This window comes from Melanotaenia boesemani, chromosome 15, assembly GCF_017639745.1.
Source record: "Melanotaenia boesemani isolate fMelBoe1 chromosome 15, fMelBoe1.pri, whole genome shotgun sequence".
NCBI classification, from domain to species: Eukaryota; Metazoa; Chordata; class Actinopteri; order Atheriniformes; family Melanotaeniidae; genus Melanotaenia; species Melanotaenia boesemani.
Window position 1 is genome coordinate 13,044,562 of NC_055696.1, and position 20,092 is coordinate 13,064,653.

Below are 20,092 nucleotides of genomic sequence, written 5' to 3' on the forward strand. Positions count from 1 at the left end.
AATTTAGAATGTATTCCCCACAAAACTACTATAAAAATTCAGTGAATTAAACTAATGAAGTTGTGAAAAATAAAGTGAACTCATAAAAATTTAATTTAGCTTAGAAATATTTCTAAGATAAACCTGTCTTTTACCATATTTGTATCTGTATTACATATTCAGATGTATACAGCATTATACCTTACTTTAAATAAGGTGATTCGCATGAGGTTTATGATTAAATTGACATTTTGATGTGATATGTTATTAAACAGACATCATGAGAAATCATGTTATTATGTTTTATTGTTTATTGTGAAATGTGTATAATTTTGCTAGCAAATACTGCTGGGACAGGATGTAAAATGTGACTAAAAACAGAAAGCAGTGATTAAATTTTATTTTAATTTTAAGTGACTGTAGTACACAATATGTAAAATGCTGAAACTGAAAAAAAAGGGTGGTTTTTGTTTTGTTTTTTAAAGACAAAAAGTCTAATTTTGAATTTAATGCCGGCAACACGTATTTCAAAAAGTCAAGTATAGACCCCAGTTATCGCAATGTTGCATCAACATGCCTTTGGAAATCAAAGAGATTGCTGAAGTTTTAAAAGCAAAATGTTTTTTTCCATTCTCCCTTGAGGAAAAGGTTTCAGTCACTCTTGGATTTTCCCGTCATAATGCACCAAATGTAGATGACAGGTCGGTGCTGCAGGCAGGGCTCTTTAACAGCAGAGTTGTAATGTGCACAATGTCTTGTTCCTACAGATCAAGCACATAAAGACGTCACATTTATATCACACTACCAACCAGAGCCACAAAATTCCTTTTATTTAGTTAGTTATAGAATACACGGCGGGCATCTATATGTTTAAAAAATCAATAAAACTTTGAACCGTTTTCAATTAAATAAAAAAAGTCATGGTAGTCTGTTTTTAATTTATATCTCAGATCACATCTTAATTTTATGGAATATTTTATGTATAGTCTTATGTATCTGCAAATACAGTCACAAACAAATGGGGGAGTGGTAGCCTAGTGGCTTGGGTCTGGGGAACCTGGGCTCAAGCCCCAACTTCTCCCAGCAACCAGGATGGGCTAAATGCAGAGAAACATATCAGCATGACAACATAAGGAAAGAATTGACAACATAACAGGTAATATCAATTTTAAGTTCTTCCATTTAACTGGTCCATTTAATCTATTCATGTGAAAGCTGACAAATGTCCTTATTCTATTCATCAACAGTTAACATTTTTACAAAGATGTTTCCCTCTCCATGAGGTAGATATGACCCATATAACCAAGCAGGAAAAACTGAAGAGCTGAAGCACATCCCAATTTTTTGGAAATGCATTTCTAAATTTGAGGATAGGACATCCTGTGATAAATTGCCACAGCCTGCTGTAGAGGAAAATAAAAGAGAAAAAAGGAAAGAAACATAACTATCCGATAATTTTTTTTCCTCTCTCTTAGCCTCCTGTGGGATTGACACATGGCTCATCACCAGTGCTGCAGAAGATCAGCAGCATTGTCCTTTGGGTTTTGTGAACGTGTATATTTGTGAAAGCGGGCGTGTGTGTGTTTTTCAATCTTCCTAATTAACATGTGCGTCACAGCAGGGCAATACATGTGCTTTCACAACAACAAAAGACCTTTACCAAATTTAATTCATTGCGGATGTGTAGGAGACCACTCCAAAAACTAGAACATCATCCATGTCATCAGAGAGGACCGTCTTTTGTAGAAAGACCCTTGGAGATACAAAAATATATTTTGTGAATTAAAGGAAAGCCTTATGTTAGCTTGGACTGTGCCTCTTTCTTCATTTTTATTGTTTAATGAACCATTTTTGCCTGGGATCAACCTTTGAGTCCTCCATCTGCCCTAAATCATGACACCTATACTCCTTTTTTATTTTTTAAAGCACTTGATACGGTATTTGACTGTCCCTTCAGGGGGACTGGCTAAATACCAACTCCTGCACATTAGGGCTGCTCAATTCAGTCCCATGAGGGCTGCAGCCATATAGGTTTTCAATCTGTCCTTGCACCAACACACCTGACTCAAATTAAATGGATCCAACAGGCTATGAAGTTTTGCATCCCTGGTGGGACCGAATTGAGTAGCCCTGCTCTAGTAAGTGGAATTTTGGTTTCATGTATTTGTCAAAAGCAAATCTGAACTAAAGGTAATGATTGTGTTTTGACTAACTCAAATCAATGGGTAATTAGCTGATTTATGCAAAGCTTGATGTCAACCTCTGCATAAGTCTGAGTCAGATGTGTTGCAGCAGGGAAACTTCTAAAATCTGCAGGACACAGACCCTCAAAGACTAAGATTGAAGATCACTTCCCTAAACCTTGGATTCTGCATAAATATACTTTATTAGCCATCTCTTATCATGAGACCAGCCTTTAGGGATACATAAAATTGTGTTTGGAGAAAAAATAAAATAGGATGGAAGGAGTTTCAAAAGTATGGTTTTTCCATGATTTTTCCATTAAATTTTCAATTTTTCATGATTTATATATATATATATATATATATATATATATATATATAATCAATTATTGTATCCCATTATTTGCATCCAAACCTTACTCAATTTTTACATCTCAATATGTAAATAACACATGTTCTTTTTTTTTTTTTTTTTTTTGTAGAATGACCTGAATGTCTTTGATTACATAAAGTTTGTGTGAAATCATGATGTGAAGTTTTTAAAGGATTTTCAAGCTTTAAATGAAGCATTTTGTAAAGTAGTCACTTTTTTTCTTTTTTTTTTTTTTTCTTTTTTTTTTTTTGCTTCAGTGTTTCTGACTACTTGACTACAAGTGTGCAATGTAGGCTGCTTTTTAATGTCATCATCTACTTTTTTTAATCACACCTTGATGTCTATGCGTTTCTAAAGGTTAAAGTTTTCAGCAATTCAATTTTATACTTCAGATTGACGTTATTAAGGGTTTTACTTTGAAAAAATAAGCGGAAGTACTTTTCAGTATTTCCGGGTGACCTCAAGTTTTGTAGCTGCTATAACTTTTCAATGATATCAGGAGCTTTAAATATCGCGGATATCTTCTTTTCTGTGTAATTGACCGAATAATGTATTGTGTTATATGATTGGGCGTATTTTTATTCTGTGGCACGTTAATATCCATCAAAACTGAAACTTTTTTTATACTAGTTTTAGCTAAAAGAGCTAGGCTAAGCTCTTATGGCACCTCTCCGAATTCTATGTATCCACGGTTACCGTCAGAACGGATGTTCGTTCCGTGAGAAGACGGGAGCTCTGCGGAAGCTGCTGAAGAAACAAGTGGAGCTTGTTTACATGAATGCACCGCTTACTGTGCAGCAAGGTGGGTGGTTTTAACAAAGGTTCAGGTTCAACAAAGTGAAAACTAAAAGTGAAAGTTGCTCAGGTTTTAAAAAGAGAACATAAAGCCTTCCTGGCTTTCTGGAAATCAATGCAATAACTGATTGTTAAACACAAGTTAACACAAATTTAATAAATCACATGTGACCGATGTAATCCAAATTAATAAAGTTGTTGATTGAGAAATAAATTTTAAACAAACCGCTATTGTGTTCATTTTAATTGCATCTTGAGCACCAGTGGTGAATATGATTTGCAGATTATTTACTTACTTGCAAATCTCATTAACTTATATTTTATGAGACGGTGAAACTGAGGCATTTATTGGAAAATATTACCCAGTTTTAGATATAATGACACACATCTCTAAAAGGTGGCACAGGATGATGTGTATCATTGTGCAAACATCCAGCCAAAAACTCCCACAAACTGATAAGGACTGAAGAAGCCTTACAGATAAGAGGTGAAACCTCTTCAAGAAAATGAAGTCCAGATGCCTTTACCCAAGCTCGTATAATTATCATGACCTGGATGACTGAGAATTACGTCAGCATAGTTTATTGATTAGACTGCTGAACAGTTAGTTTGAAAAGTGCAATAGTTTAAAATAACCAGTGGTTAAAGATGTGAAATGAATGTGAAATAGGATATTACAATAAAGATTTTACTTATGTAATTAGTCAATAATACAACTATTTATTAAAAATCTGAAATATTGATGGAACATCTTATAACTGTGACCCATTTTATTAGCTTCCATTAATCCAGTCTAAGATTAAGGTAGGAATTCTTCAGATATAGTTACATTTTAATAACAATATCAGAAAAGGAAATCAACTTTTCCCATCATCTGAGTTGTATTTCTTTGGATTGTAAATTATTCAATACAGCAGAGTAAACACTTCCTTCTCTGTTCTTTCAGAGGTTTCAGACAGCAACAATGATCCAGTTCCTGGATCTGGAGGCGATGAGGACCCCAGGGGTTGGTGGTTTTCTGACATCCAGGCTCAGCGTTTCTGTGCTCAGCAGCAGTGTGAGGAGAGTCTGGGCCTCAGTGAGAGTGTGACAGCTGTGAGAGAAGCCGTGAATGCCCAAGGTCCATTTGACGGCATCCTGGGTTTTAGTCAGGGAGCAGCTTTTGTAGCCATGCTGTGCTGTCTTCAGGAGCAAAAGCTGGAGCCGGAATTCAACTTCCGCTTTGCCATTCTTGTTGCTGGTTTCCGCAGCAAGTGTAAGGAGCACCAAAAGTTTTACAATGCTCCCTTCCAGATCCCCTCTCTGCATGTGTTTGGACTGGAGGACAAAGTCATCCCTGACTATATGAGCAGAGAGCTCCTCACCTCCTTCCAAGACCCTCAGGTCCTCATACATCCTGGTGGCCATTTTGTTCCTGCGGCATCTGCTCACAGACAAACATACCAGGACTTTCTAAAACGCTTCCAGTGAAACATAAAAGTCACAGTAACCCAATCAACAAAGTAAGGCTCAACCAGTTAGACAAAGGAAGGTATTGTTGAAACAACTGGTTCCACAAGCAGATAGGATTAAAATGCTCTTTTTTTTCTTCTTTCTTTTATTTGATCCACCCAAAGTTATATGAGGACTATCTTTCTTTTCAGGGGAATTATGTTGCAGCAACAATAAATAAAACAAAATTTTTCTTGTTCCCTTCTTTGTGATCTGCACAATTACTCCACCAACATAAGTGCCTAATCATAACCTATGTTAATTTGGCCAACAAGTTTTATGATGACTATAGAGACAGTATATTTATCACTTTAATAGCAGAAATATCACAGCTTGATTTTTAAAAAAGTTGAGACAAAAAAAAAAAAAAACTCTAAAAGTTTGTTTAGGCTAATTTTACCTCAATAATTTTACGTGCCTCAGTAAAATTGCAAGTTTGTTAATCTCTGGTACGTAGAAAAATTAGTTAATTCAGAAAGGTGAAAACCAATACTGAATGACCCTGATCATCACACCCTAGTGTTGCATTCAAAACCAACATTAATACAGACGTGATTTATTTGTGGTAATTACCGGTACTGCATGGGCTGAGAAACCCATCATCTGGTAATACAGACCAAGTCAATTTAAATATCCTTGTCAAAACTTGCAATGTTATCAGACAAACAAAAATGAGTCATATAAACAAGATCCAGGAAAGCAGCATTTTCAGAGTGAAAGGCCATAGAAGACAGACTGAACAGAAATGGAAACTTTCCTGTGGCCTATCAAATCATAAGCTAAAATACTTGAAAATTCATGTTCACCATATTCTTCAAATTAAAAGGACAGGGACTGCTTGTTATAAGAACAAATTTCAAAGGTCAACATCCATGATGATGTAGGGGTAAATGTGAACTCATACATATATAAAGGAACCATTAATACCTGAATGTATACTGGTTCTAGAGAACGCTATCATTTAAGGAACATCTTTTTTAAGGGAGGCCCTACCTGTTTCAGTAAGACAAACAAAACACATATTGCTGTGAAAAAGTGAAAGATTTTCTTCAACTTTAAAAAGAGAATCCAACAAAGGAGGCCCTGATATTCAACCCTGTTCAGCATCCGAAATCCTAAATTAAGCCAGCAGCTTTTAAAACTACATCCATTGGTCTCATTTTTAGAAACAATGTTGTTTGAATTATAATTTTAGATTTAATTTCTAGTTTTGCAGTCATCTTAGAAGGAAAATCTAAAAAAAAAAAAAAATCACACCTCACACCAACAGAGCCCTAATATTTTTAGGTTCTTTACTATGATTGTTGAATGTAATGTAGGAGTTTTCTATCAGAGCCACAATGAAAAAGTTTTTGAAATAACATAGCTGTGTAAGTTTCGCTGTACTTTTGTAGTATTGTCACAGTTTTGCTCATTCTGTCATTAATTAAAAATGCAGTCCTAAAGGTGTTTGAGGGAAAGTTAGGTTCATCCTTGCACACTTTTTGGGGTTAGTGAGTCATTTTGTCCCACAAAGACTCATCCAGAGGAATGGGTTCAGGTGTTTTGGTTTTAGAGACGAAAGACGGGTGTACTTCACGTGTGGGTTACGTAGGAAGGTTTATGCATGGGCTCAAATGTGCAGGGCTCAAGTACATGTTGTTCTTTTGTAGCTGAAGCATGTGCATGTCAGGCTGTGCACATTCAATTGTTTCCAGATGTGTGCTCTCTTTCTCTCTTGTCTATTTCTCTACCCCTTCTCTTTTCTCTCAACTCCCATCAGACTCTACCTTGCCTCGAACCCTCCTCAACCTCCTTCTCCTTTCCACATCCTGTGTGTCATCAGTACTTCCCTCCCCATCACCAGTTACATGTATCACATGGACATTTGTTTGTGTGGAGATCTTAAAAATTCACTCTTGTTCCAAAAACTAAGACAACTATGAGCTCTTGTGGTTGCTTAATTGCCTTGTTGAGATGGAATCCCACAATAAAATAGCTTATATTAAACATCCCCCTCCACACACACACGCACACAAGGAAAACCCAATGCTGCTCTCTTTATCAGTCAATGCTTCGATTCTAACTTTTCACCTGTTTTTATCAGTTTTTACAACTGCTCACATAGGTGCTTCTATCAGCATCGTAGCCCACTTGTTCAGTCTTTCCTGTGTTCCCCTGTGGCCCTTGTGTCCCTTCAAGACCTCACTACACACACATGCACAATCTCATACACATGGTTTTGATAACAACTGGAGTTGGACGGAGAGAGTGAGTGAGCAAGGGAAACAGTAAAAGAAAACACAGAGGGTCATTCTTGCCAGTAAGTTTTACAACAGAGCCGTGACTCTCTTCTTAGGAATCTGTTCCTCCTGTTGCACAACAACCGGGAAATAAAGGAATGAGAGACACAGACGGATGAGGGTGGAGTTATCCTCCCTCTCTCTTTCTCTCTCTCTTTGCCTCCACCACCTCCCTTCTCTCCCACTCTGCCTCTTCCTGGCTGCTATGGTTCAAACAGGAGAGTGAGGACACATTAAAGTTTTCTCCTTAGTTGAAGTATCACTTTTTCCCTCTTTACCCTTGTGGAATGTGGGGGATGGAGTTCGGGCAGAGGGCTGTGTCAAAACGCAGATGGGCTCTATTTTGATTATAGAGCGTTTGTTGTTATGGGAGATGGAAGGAGGGGAGGGGCCACGAGGAGTGTGTCTCTATATAAGACTTGCACTTAAACTCCAAAGAGCCTGGTCATCCCATGGCCCGGGCTGGCCCAGAAAAAGTTGACCAGCTTTGACTTCAAATACAGCTTCCATTACTGACAGCTCTGCACGGGATCATCAGTGATTACTACATAATCGGACATGAGATTATTATTTTTACCTGGCTTACAACTTTTGGATTTACCTTGTTTGTGTTTTTTGTTTTTTTTCTTTTTAAATCATCAATTCTATTTGCAAAGCTCTGAGCTCAAGAGACGATGCGGACAAAAGCGGGATTGTTCTATAGCTTTGGTTTTTTGTCTTTATTTTTCTCTCTTATAAGAGAATATTCATATAAAATTCAAGTTAATGCATGCACAAGTAAATTAGTATTCTGCTGCAGATGATGTGATATAACAGTGCTGTGGCCTGTGTCCAGTATCACATGGGATTAAACCTTGCTTCTCTGTTTCCTGTGTGTGTGTGGGTGAGCAGGCTTTATTATGAATAGGTGTGCATGCATGCCTGCTTGGTTTGCATAGAAGAAGGTAGCGTCATGCTGTGAGGATGTCTGGCACATGTGATGTGTGTTGACAAATAAATGAGGGAACAGAGGGAGTATATTTAGAGCTGTCAGTTTAATTGCTATTTTAAGACCAGAAAGCCAACTGAAGTCAGCTTCCAACATAAAACTAAACAGTTGAGACATTTTTCATTGCGTGATATCTGAACCCAAACAACAGTCATTGAGTGTTTATGTGTGTGTGCATGTGGGTGTGTTTCTGCATATTTTGTTTCCTCCATGTGGCTGCAATTTTGTCATTTGTTATTCCTCGCTTTCACACTCACATACTTCTGGTTTTCCTCTACTTTGTGGTATTCCTGTTTTTATGGACGATGTGTACTTTTGCTGGGGCCAAAACCTGTCAGTTCTCCAACCGTAATCCAGTCAGATGTTTCATGTCTGATGTATAACAGATGTCAGACTTTGATTTATGTCTATTAATGGGTATAAGATTCTATCATGTGGAAAACTACCTACAATCAGTCACATTTGATCCTCAGCTACATCCAGTGTTTGACAGGGCGTTTCATCCTGTTCAGCCTGAGTGGATCTGGTTAAAACTGCAATGCTAACACCACATGTAAACATGTTTTTTTTTCTTTCTTTTACATGATTTGGTTGCAGTTTTGTTCATTTTTGACAGAGGATGTACAGAGGTGAATTTAGGACACAGCTAAAGCCGTCTTAAGTCAGGGCAGCGGTGTTTGATGTGTGATGTCATCTGCAGTCTTTAGTGTGCTTGTCTGCTCAACAAGACTGTTTTTGAGGTCGTGGCTGGGCCTGGCAAGGACAGCTGTGGTTTGGCTGTCCACATAGGTGCCTGACTAACAATACTGGGGTAAATATTAGTCATCGTGACTATGGAGGAAAACTGTGGTGAAAGCAAGAGAGGCATTTCTTGGCTCACATATCTAAAAGAAAAAATGTGAATGTTTTGCCTAATTCTGCTTGAACTTAGACTGTTATGAAGAGGAAAAGAGGATGAAAGAGAGCAACAGAGTAATACTACCAAGACCTTTTATAAGCTTGCACAGCTCAGTGCTCTTTGTAGTGGAGGATATGTAAAATAAACAAGCTAAAACAAATTTAAAAGAACTAAAAATTGTTCAAAATCATTTTTAAACTTTCAAGAGTTCAGGTATACAAGTAAATAGTGCTACAACGGGTAAATTATCAAAAATGGGCTGTATAATTATTTTATTTCCATTCATTTGGGACCTCTCCATGATGTAATTTTCAAACTACAGCAATGTAATTGATTAAATGTGGTGAGTGTGTGTATGAGCTTGGTTTTTCTCATGTTATGGGTACATAAATCTGTATACACAGTCACATAATGAGAATGTTAATGAACATCTTAAGGTTAGGATAAGGTTTGGTTTAGTTTAGTTTATGATCAGAGTGAGGGTGAATATGGAGAAAATGAATGCCTCTCAGCCCTGAACAGTAAGAGTTTATGTGCTGTTGTTCTTCTTTCAGCGCATGAACTTTTACGGTGCCGGGAGGTAGAGGATAGACAGCTGATCCTGCTTCTCCTTCGGTTATTCTTATTATCTTATTTTTTTTTTTTTTTTTTTTTTTTTGTTGTTGTTACCCAGCACATCAACACACAGTAAATATGTTAGAAAACATCATGGTCAAACAAAATGGAAGTTTCACCTCATTTCCATATTTTTTTAGATATCTATATATGTATATATAAATATATATATATATATATAATAAAGGCAACTAATTTTACAAGAATTCACAAGACGATGTGTAAAATCGTTTGAATTTATTTATTTACAAACTTATTTCCTTTTCAAATCTTGGCCTCTAGAGGGCGGAATAACACTGAATATTACTGAGATGGACTTCACAAGGCGTATACTAAGCATTAGTCCACTCTGATTGTATGTTTGTTTCAAGCTTACCAAGTGTGTATATCTGTATGTGTGCATGTAAACATGTGGGTTAGCCCACCCGTGTAGGACTCAGTATGTCTGTGCATCTGCCTGCAGGTTATAGTACTGCCCACTGAGAATTCCTGGCTGTGCTGCTTTGAAGTGAGCCTGCTCTTGTCTGATAAACAGTGGAACAGGTGATGGAGCTGGCCAACTCATCTGTGCAGCATGTGCTATTTGCATTCATCACTGTACTGTAAGGATCAAATCATAAAGAGACTCGAGTTGCCTAATAAAGTAAAAGTGAAAAGCAGCATGTGTCCATGTGTGTCATCACTTGACTGAAAATCAAACAGTTTTCCTTTGTGTCAGTACATGAAGTTTGGTGTAATTATGACAATACTGTGAATTATACTATACTAAACATGATCATTCAAGATTCAGAAACACATATGCATACATGAAGAAGTCAAACTAGTAATTCTTACTTCTGAATGAAAGACCTTTCACCTGCTTTCTAAATTCTAGAAGAATTAAAAAGATATTGCCATAACTTTCCTTTTTTCTGATGACATCTGCCCCTAACGACCATGGCTGTAGACTGTTACCATGGTGCTGTTGCTAGAGTAACAATCTAAAGCCACGGTCGCCATGGAGACAGCAGGGTGGAGGAGGAATTGGAGTTGGCATGGCAACTGAAAACTGCAAGGTTTCATTGGTCTGAGTGTGAGTGTTACGCACTTACAGGATGTAGGACTCCCCCAATACAAGCCCACACAGGTTTCCTCTCTGAGCAGGAGGGAAAAAAAGACACACCATGGGTGAGATCCCTGACACACACAGTGAGCTTCAGCTAGCAATGCAGCCATTTTAAAAGTACTGCGCACTTCCTTTATTCTCTTTTTTATGGCAGTGTTGTCCTCAATGTGGTTTCTGATGCATTGCCAGGCTTCAGTAGCCATGACTGTAGACTGTTACTGTACTGTGACACTGTATAAGCAGTAAGCAGTCTAAAGCCAAGGTGCTGATGCTCTGGCAGGAGGCTGGAAGGGGAAAGAAAGGAAAATCCCTCTTCCTTGTGTAAACCTGCAGAAGGAAAGAGACAAAAGGACATAATATGTAACTAATTCAGACACAGTTCAGTGGAGGTGGTTTCTGATAAAAGTCAGACCCCAAGTTCCTCAAACATCAAAGGAAGACTGCACTGAGCCATTTAAATACTGAAAAGTACAAATCCATTTTCTTTAGCGGTATATATACATGTGTATCACTATTTTTACTTTTAATGCAACAGTTTTCAATAACTTGCTAAAATTTGAGGGGAACTTTTTTATATGATGTGCAGCAAACATTCGTGTGTCAAACTGGAAGTTAGAAGAACTCAAACTTTGCTATTTGCTTCAGCAGTAATATGGAAAAACAACTGTGTAAGCTAGCAAGACAGAAAACTAAAATGGCCAGAACAGCTTTTTTTTTTTTTAATATATGATGCCATTATTCATGCACCACTTGTGTAATCTTTAATGTAGGCAAATGACTTCCATGTTTATATAAAAGGTTATCACACATAGAAATAACAAATCAGTTAATCCTGATAGTGTTTTATTAATTAGTCTATATATATATATATATATATAGACAACAAGAAAGAGAAAGAGAGAGAGAGAGAGAGAGAGAAATAATGGTAAAATAGTCAAGCGGGCCTTTTATATAAGTGCTTCGAACGTTTTACATTTTATCAAGCGATCACCTCTAGGTAAGACTGGCACTGGGCATCGTCCACCCCCTCTTTTCATGCCCCTGACCTAGATAGTGTTTGTGTATATGCATGTGCGTGAAATATTCTGAGAATGAAGAGAGTAGCTAAAGTAGAGCAACAACAAGTTGGAGGAATAATGGCTGCTGTTAAACTATGTTTGACCATTCTAATGACATTAAGTATTGTGGGTGAGAATCAGACCTTTTAAGAAGTTCCCCTGACACTGTGCACCAACTTTAGCCAAGTTCTTCGATCAGATTGGAAATATAATGTCCAATTGGTTATGACTTCTCAAGGCTTCCCCAGACAAGCCAAAGAAGATTAATAATTTTTTAATAATCTAATACTTTTATTTGGACTAAAACTGCTTTTTCACAAAACACAATTCTATGAAACACTCTATGAAAAGCATACAGAATTCTTTTTTAACAACGAAGAAAGCTTATACGAATTCCCTGTTCCCTTTTTACGAATTTACAGCTTTATTGGACCATATATTGCTCGAAAAAAAATTATTTCTTATGAAAGCATAACAACTCTTGAAAAATGGAAGCTGTGCAACAGGTTTCACTTGATGTCTGTTTCAGCACTACAGCGATGGGACAGCGACAAAGTGGGGCCCTGATCGGAACTGTCTGTGGTGCTGAACAGGATACCTGCCAAGAACCTGTCAGCTAACATTCAACACATTACTGTTGTTTTTACAGCAGTTTGCTGAGAGAAACACCACATATAAGTTTATTGTGGCTTATGATAAACAAGTTATATTAGTCTCTGGCTATTTCACCTAATATGTAACTCTCAACGTCTTCCCACCAGTGCTGCACGCCCATTTTTACAAGGATATCTAATTTCTTTTTAGATGGTGAGGTGACGAGAGCAGTCACGTGTCTCAGTGTTCAACAACCCCCAGGGTATGGGCATATAACGTCACTTCACGACTGCACCAATCAACTCTCTCCTCATTCTGCCGCGGCTTATCAGAACGCGTGGGCAGTGACTTGGTCTGCTTTGGTTTCTATGGCACTGGGGAGAAACGTGCGTGCTGACTTGACGAGGGCGCGGATCCTGGACTTTGAAGCTTATCGTTGTTATTATTATTGCTTCTATAATAATAATATTAATAAAATCTAGATATTACAGTTTAAGCATTTCTAGTCACTCACCATGCAGGTATAACACGGAACAATAGCTCTTCAGACTATAATATATTCACGTTGCAAATAATTAGGCTGTAAAAACAAGTGCTTCATCTAGTTTCTTGCCTGTCTGTTATAATCTAGTTTCCTAAAAATGTTACATAATCTCGTATAACTCTGCTTATTAACTCCACGATCGACGTCAGAGCTACAGTATGTATTAAAAAGACTTGTGAATGAACAAGAGGCTTCATTGACTCGCTCCACCCACCTCTCCCTCGTGCTTTCCGTGCACGCGCCTTTCAGCATTCACAACCCAGCAACCCAGAAAATCACACTGCGGTGTGCGCGTGCGTACGCGAGTGAGTGAGTGAGTGCAATGCCTTTAAAAGGGTTATAGTAGGAGACTGCGTGCCATCTGCAAAGTGCGCAAGAATGACGCAGGAGTGACTTCATTGGCTGACGACGTCACAGAATTAGGACTGAGAAAAAAAAAATGAAGAAAACGCCGACCGGAAGTGCATGAAGGGGGGCAGAAAGATGAGAAGAGGAGGAGAGGGAAGGGGGAGAGGAGAGTGGGGAGTCAGATGCGAGGTGTATAGCGACACACCGGAAGAAAGCGATGACAATATTCTCATCACAATCACCGGAAACCTCCTGGTACCACGAGAGATTTTGGAGAGGTCGGAGAGAAACGCGCCCCCATCTCCACATTCGCCTTTGACTACCACCTCAGTCAGATCCACAAGCATTGAAAAAGAAAACTGCATAACAATACACACTGAGGCAAAAGAGTAAGTGTGCGCATCTGGGTCCGTGCTCGTACAACTCTACATTGGCATTTGTTTGTCTTAATGTTGGCTCCATTTGGTCCAGTGCTGCCTAAGTGCCAACCAAAACGCCGTTCTCCTGTTTAATTAGAAACCTGGTGGGCCCTGGATGACTGGTGATCCTTAATTGGCAACAGTTTTTTTTATTATTATTATTTATTTATTTTTCATTTATTTATTTATTTTACACTTAATATTTGTACGATGCCTGAATTAAACTGACGGAACCAGAGTGTGACAAAAAATGCAGTTGATAGTGATTTGTGCCTGCAGTTGGTATTTCTTATAGTTTATCCGAGATTTTTCAGGTTGCAGGCTGAATGCTGCCCACACGGGAGAGAAAATGAGTCACACTGCAGCAACTTCCAGCCGGGAAGAAGAGACGAGAATGTCAGTTAAAGCCGACTTGGACCGTTTTATGAATGTGACAGAATACATTTCATCCTTAGCCCATGTTTAACCGGTATCACAAGTCTTTATTTTCTTAAAAGTAACAATAAATTTAAATATAACTTACCTCATTCGCAAAGTTCCCTGTATGTGACCACGGCAGCGGCACTTTGCTGGAGAAACATGTCTGTCCCATCTCTTCGTCCACACCAAACTGTCAGCGCAAAGCTCTGCCACGCTGTTTTCTCAAGCTGCTGTCCCTCTTCTCCAAAGTCGCTTCCCATACAGACCGGGCTCCCCCATCAACTGTAGGCTTTTTATAGAGATCCCGTAGTAACTAGTAGAGGGAACGTAGGAGGGAGGAGTGGTGGCTGGGAGAGAGGAAAAAGGAGGGGGGAGGCTCATTCAAAGATTCACCTACACATGTACGTGCGTATCCCACGTCATTGAACGGAGTGCAGCTATTTATAAAGGGGTGGAAAAGTATAGCCTGAATCACTGTGCGGGTCTTTAAAAAAAGGAGAATGAGAATAGTATGTTTGTTGTGCCCCCCTCCCTGCAACATAAGGTCAAATAAAAAAAGCTGTGGCGAAAAGCAATGCTTTTTCGGAGACACTAATTAACCCATGTCTCAGTATTCTTATAAGAGCAGGTTAGTTTTATATTTGAAAGCTTTAATTTCACAAGTGGTGCATTTAGTGTTTTGACTGTACATTTTTCCCACCGGGGCACACAAGTTCTGTCAAGAGATTTTTTTTTCTTTTTGTACCAGTGAGGTGGATACTTTGACGAGACAAATATGAGATGTTTTAAAAATCTACCAATTAATTTAAAAGAATCTTTAAACTTTCCATCCTCTCTTGACCAACTGACTAGGATGACAATTTTTTTTTCCAAATGATGGCAGGTGACACCAATAGTAGATTTACTTTTCATAATTTCGTCAGTATAGCATGGTCAGCAATTGAGCGATGAGTAAATCGTGATGTTTAAATGAGGTGAGTCACTGCAGCTGCCTGCTTAAAATCACTGAAAATGTTTGATGTAGCGCCGTTTCTCTCTCTCTCTCTCTCTCTCTCTCTCTCTCTCTCTCTCTCTCTCTCTCTCTCTCTCTTTCTCTCTCTCTTTTCTTTTTTTCTTTTTTTATGTAGGCTGATTCCAGAAGTTAAAAACGACTTCAAATATCCAACACCAATTTCACCGATCCGGAGAAAATCTCAGGACAGATGTAGTCGTGCGCAGTTAAATCACTATTCAGCTCACACACAGGGAGATTTCAGGGAGACCCTCGTGCGTAAAGAAGCGTGTCAGACATACGTAGGTGTGTGAACTTGGATGCTTCTCTACATAATACGCACTTTGGAGATCGGACTATGTTGGACTTTAAAGAAACGAGTTGAAAAAGCACGGAATCACAGAAGTTGAGAGAAAACATAACGTCCCTACACGCCTCCAAACTATAGGCCAGGTGTGGATTATAACCTGTCTTCTGCACAACTCACCTCCACCTCCGCACGCCTCCTCCTTCAATGGATTTGAAAAGAAAACTCTTTTCAGTAATGATTCATTTTTCAATGCAAAGTCCTGTACAAATGAAAGATTGTTATAATTGTAGCTGATTACATCTGGATTAAAACTGTCATGCCGTGTCTTAAAATTACGTGATTTTAAAGCAGGTGTCATGAAAAGCGCCCCTGCATCCTTTTGTCTCTCATGTCAAAACGAATGAATGTGCCCTTTATTTGAATATGCATGATGTGACTCTTGCAGTCAAGATCCACTAAATCAGACAGACATTCTGTCACTCTCATTGAGCTTTAATGCTAACCTGTGGAGAGCAAATTAAAATCCAAAATCCAAGAGCAATAACTGAGTGTCTTTAAGCGTGGAAGTTGATTTTGAGCTATGTATGTTGTTGTCGGTGGGTGTGTGACTTGGTTCTGCGCCCTCTCTCTTCACATAGCTTCAACGCGTCTCAAGTGTTGTAACCTGTTGTTGGCACTGGGGGGCGGTCTTAAAAACTCTGTATTTAGAAGAATCTGAGTTGTATGATTCGCTACACTTGGTTGTCTTAATGCTATTGTTGGTCATTTAGTTTAGTTTTATTTTATGTGGAAAAAAACCAATGTTAAAGATAAAGAACTGCGTTGACTGAAGTCAAACTGGGCGTTTTAAAGATGGAAGATGAAAATCCAGTTCTTTTCATCTGGGTTATTTTTTTACATGCAACACAGTCACCAGGAGAATATTTAGCAATTTTATGATTTCAGTAAACCACAGTTATTATTCCTACTTATCTTATTTTACAGTAAAACACCTGGTTAGGAATAAGGAAAACAACAGGATTTGCAATGCAATTTATAAATTGTCTCATTGTGACACAGTGACAGAAACACCAGTTCCTCTCAATGAAGACTGCAGAAAAGATGTGTAATTTGGAGCTCCAGGAACAAAACAATGGGATCCTATTTCTTGGTAACTGGGCTGTTTTGACACCTTGTCATCTTTGTGATGAAATTTAGTGTCCTCTTTTTCTTTCAACCAAACATATAATTCATTTTATCAACATCTCAAAGAGCCATGTTGGCTTTCTGAAGGAATCACACAAACTGGTCTTTTTAGTTGCATACCCAAAATCACTCACACTGCATGAAGTGAGATTGCAATATAGATTGAAATATGCTTCTACGAATCCTGCTCAAAACAGGTGTAAGGTGGCAAAAAATGATAAAACAATTAAATATGAAAACAATTTGGAACTTTCTGGAACATTAAGTCAGGTTGAGCTCTTCTGAAAGACTCAATAAGACAATAAGAAGTTGTTAATGACCATACTATATGTTGACACAAATAGACATTCAGCTTAATTTATTCTCAAATTTACATGCTTCCATCTATCCATTTGTCTTCTACAATCACCTTTTCCAGTCACAGGATGGATGGAATCTCTTTCAGTACAAGATAAGAGGCAGGGTATATCTTGGATGGTCACAGTGTCTAATTTAGATATAAGCACAAAAGTGTTTAAGCAAATAGTATAATTAACATATTTTTTAAATTGTAATGCTGAGTTTAAATCAAGAACATACAGACGTGGACAAAATTGTTGGTACCCTTCAGTTAATGTTCACAGAAATAACTTGAATCTCACAAAAGTAATATTAAATAAAAATTCTATTAAATTTAACCAATGAAAGTCAGATGTTGCTTTTCAACCATGCTTTAACAGAATTAATAAAAAAAAAATAAAAAAAAAACTCATAAAACAGGCCTGGACAACAATAATGGTGCCCCTACAAAAGACAGAAAATAATGTGACCAAAGGAACATGTTAATCGTCGAAGGTGTGTCCACTAATTAGCATCACAGGTGTCTACAGTCTTGTAACCAGTCAGTGGGCCTATATATAGGGCTACAGGTAGTCACTGTGCTGTTTGGTGACATGGTGTGTACTACACTCAACCTGGACCAGAGGAAGCAAAGGAAAGCGTTGTCTCAGGAGATTAGAAAGAAAATTATAGACAAGTATGTTAAAGGTTAAGGCTATAAGACCATCTCCAAGCAGCTTGATGTTCCTGTGACTACAGCTGCACATATTATTCAGAAATTTAAGATCCATGGGACTGTAGCCAACCCCTCTGGACGTGGCCGCAGGAGGAAAATTGATGACAAATCGAAGAGACGGATAATACGAACGGTAACAAAAGAGCCCTGAAAAACTTCTAAAGAGATTAAAGGTGAACTTCAAACTCAAGGAACATCAGTGTCAGATCACACCATCCGTCGTTGTTTGAGCCAAAGTGGACTTAATGGGAGATGATCCAGGAGGACACCATTGTTGAAAACAACCCATAAAAAGTCAAACTACTTGTTGACAAGCCACAAAACCTCTGGGAGAATATCATATGGACAGATGAGCCAAAAATTTAACTTTTTGGCAAGACACATCAGCTCTGTGTTTAGAGACGGAAAAATGAAGCATATCAAGAAAAGAACACCGTCCCTACTGTGAAACATGGAGGAGGCTCTGTTATGTTCTGGGCTGCTTTACTGCATCTGACACAGGGTGTCTTGAATCTGTGCAGGTACAATGAAATCTCAAGACTATCAAGGGATTCTAGAGAGAAATGTGCTGGCCAGTGTCAAAAAGCTTGGTCTCAGTCACAGGGCATGGTTGAAAAGCAATGTCTGACTTTCACTGGTTAAATTTCATAGAATTTTTATGTATTATTACTTTTGTCAGATTGGAGTTAGTTCTGTGAACATTGTGAGTTTTTCTTTCATTAACCGAAAGGTACCAACAATTTTGTCCACGTCTGTAAAACATCATAGTTTGTTCTTGATTTAACATTGGACATTATGTTTTAAATGAAAAAATATGGCTTTGAAATCCATATCTTCATCTGAGTAACCCATAGAGATGCATGACTGAGTACAGACACAACTACAGTAAGGACACTTCCACAGAGGCAGGCACTTTTTAAAGAAAGCCTTATTGTTCTTATATATTAAACTTATCTTATTATTTTTAATTATAATTTATGAATATTGTTAGATTATCAAACTATGGGCTAAAAGGCTGAATCTGCACTGACTGCATGTACATACACAGCACAAACCCAGTTCTTCATCCTGCACTCAACAAATGAATGCAAGTGGTGGGAGAGTGAATGAGTGAAACGGTGGAAATTAAATATTTCTACATTCCTTTTTTTAGTATTACACACTCTCACATCACTGGCTCATGAAACCGTACTGCTGTTTTTCAACATTTTTTTCATTTATTTTTGCCGGATTATCTTGGCTGGTTCTCAGGATGATGTATTCTGTTTTTCAATGTTAACTTCTCAGTTCCATTTCTGCCCTCAGGCAGTCCATCTTCAACCCATATACTGCAATAAACTTTGCTTCCGTCTTGAAACTTGATCATGATTTGGGATGCAGATCATTTCCTGTTCAAATCTCTTATGTGTTTGTCATGCCCATTTGTTGGCTCTCACTCCATCTCCTCATCTGTATTCCAAACAGAAAATGCAGTCAGATAAGTGAGAAAAAAACATCCCTCCCATACGCTCCTCTCTCTCCTCACAACCGCCTACCTTACCTTCCCACCTCCCCTTCTCCCATTCTGACTCATACTGAAATCCCAGTGAGCCTTTTCTCTCTATCCCCCCACCCCTCTGCTCTCATTTGTGTTTTCTCTCTCTTTGATTGCCGAGCTGGCTCGAATGCAGTGAGCAGGGTAAGAGAATGAGCAAATGAAAAAGACAGGGAAAGCAGTGGAGGAATGAAGATGGAGAGAAGGAGGAGGAAGACATAGTGCCGAACGTGCCCTTAATAAGGAATCTGTCAGAGAGAAGCTGGAGAGGAGGAGAGTGAGTTTGTTAGGTTGTATGTGTCAAAATGAAATGGAGGTTTGGATAGAGTGGGTGTTTCTTAGTGAAACCCCTCTCGCCCCCACATTGTTCCCTCCACTGTCGCTGTGCTCTTCTTGCCTACGAGATTTGTGAGCTCACAAACCTACACTTACACACAGTGGCAACTCCACATCCACCCACTCACACTCATGCACCTGAGCAGACACTTATTGTGAACCCAGGCTTAAAAACTTTTAGAATGAGACTGTGCCTGTTTTTAATGTCATGTGATGGAGGCAGAGGAAGAAATAGATAACAGGAATCATAGTTCTGAAGTTTTTTTTTTTTGTTGCCAGCTAAGTATTTCAGCTCCTGTGAGTGGGTCTTCTTAATTTTTTGTTTTGTTTCTGTTTTTTTTTTTTTAAATATGACAGAACTCAAGGCACATCCACCTGAAAACAGTTTGTGGACATCAACCGTTTCAATTCCCAGACTACAATGACTTTTGTTTGCTGGCACAAGGTTGAAGAAGTATTTATAAAATGTTAACAGTAATATCACCTTGCCTTTCTGAGATGATTGCGAACAAGCAGGATCAAAACTCTTAGGTTGTACAAACGTTTGCAGATTGTTTAATTCCTTTTTCTCTCACTAACATTGCACAAAG

The 20,092-nt window shown here is 38.3% G+C and overlaps 1 protein-coding gene across 1 annotated transcript; it reads left to right on the top strand.

Annotated features, from left to right (window-relative positions):
- Positions 1-2,982: 2,982 nt before the first annotated feature.
- ovca2 (OVCA2 serine hydrolase domain containing) lies at positions 2,983-5,013 on the top strand. Its single transcript, XM_042008418.1, has 2 exons — positions 2,983-3,337; positions 4,277-5,013. Exons 1-2 carry the CDS (start codon positions 3,196-3,198, stop codon positions 4,798-4,800), a joined length of 666 nt encoding a protein of 221 aa, XP_041864352.1. The 5' UTR covers positions 2,983-3,195; the 3' UTR covers positions 4,801-5,013.
- The last annotated feature ends 15,079 nt before the right edge of the window (positions 5,014-20,092 follow it).

Bases quoted from the DNA above. Each gene is read 5' to 3' on its own strand.
- ovca2 (XM_042008418.1), top strand. From the start codon at position 3,196: ATGGCACCTCTCCGAATTCTATGTATCCACGGTTACCGTCAGAACGGA. The intron at 3,338-4,276 runs GTGGGTGGTTTT...CTGTTCTTTCAG, and splicing joins ACCGCTTACTGTGCAGCAAG to AGGTTTCAGACAGCAACAAT.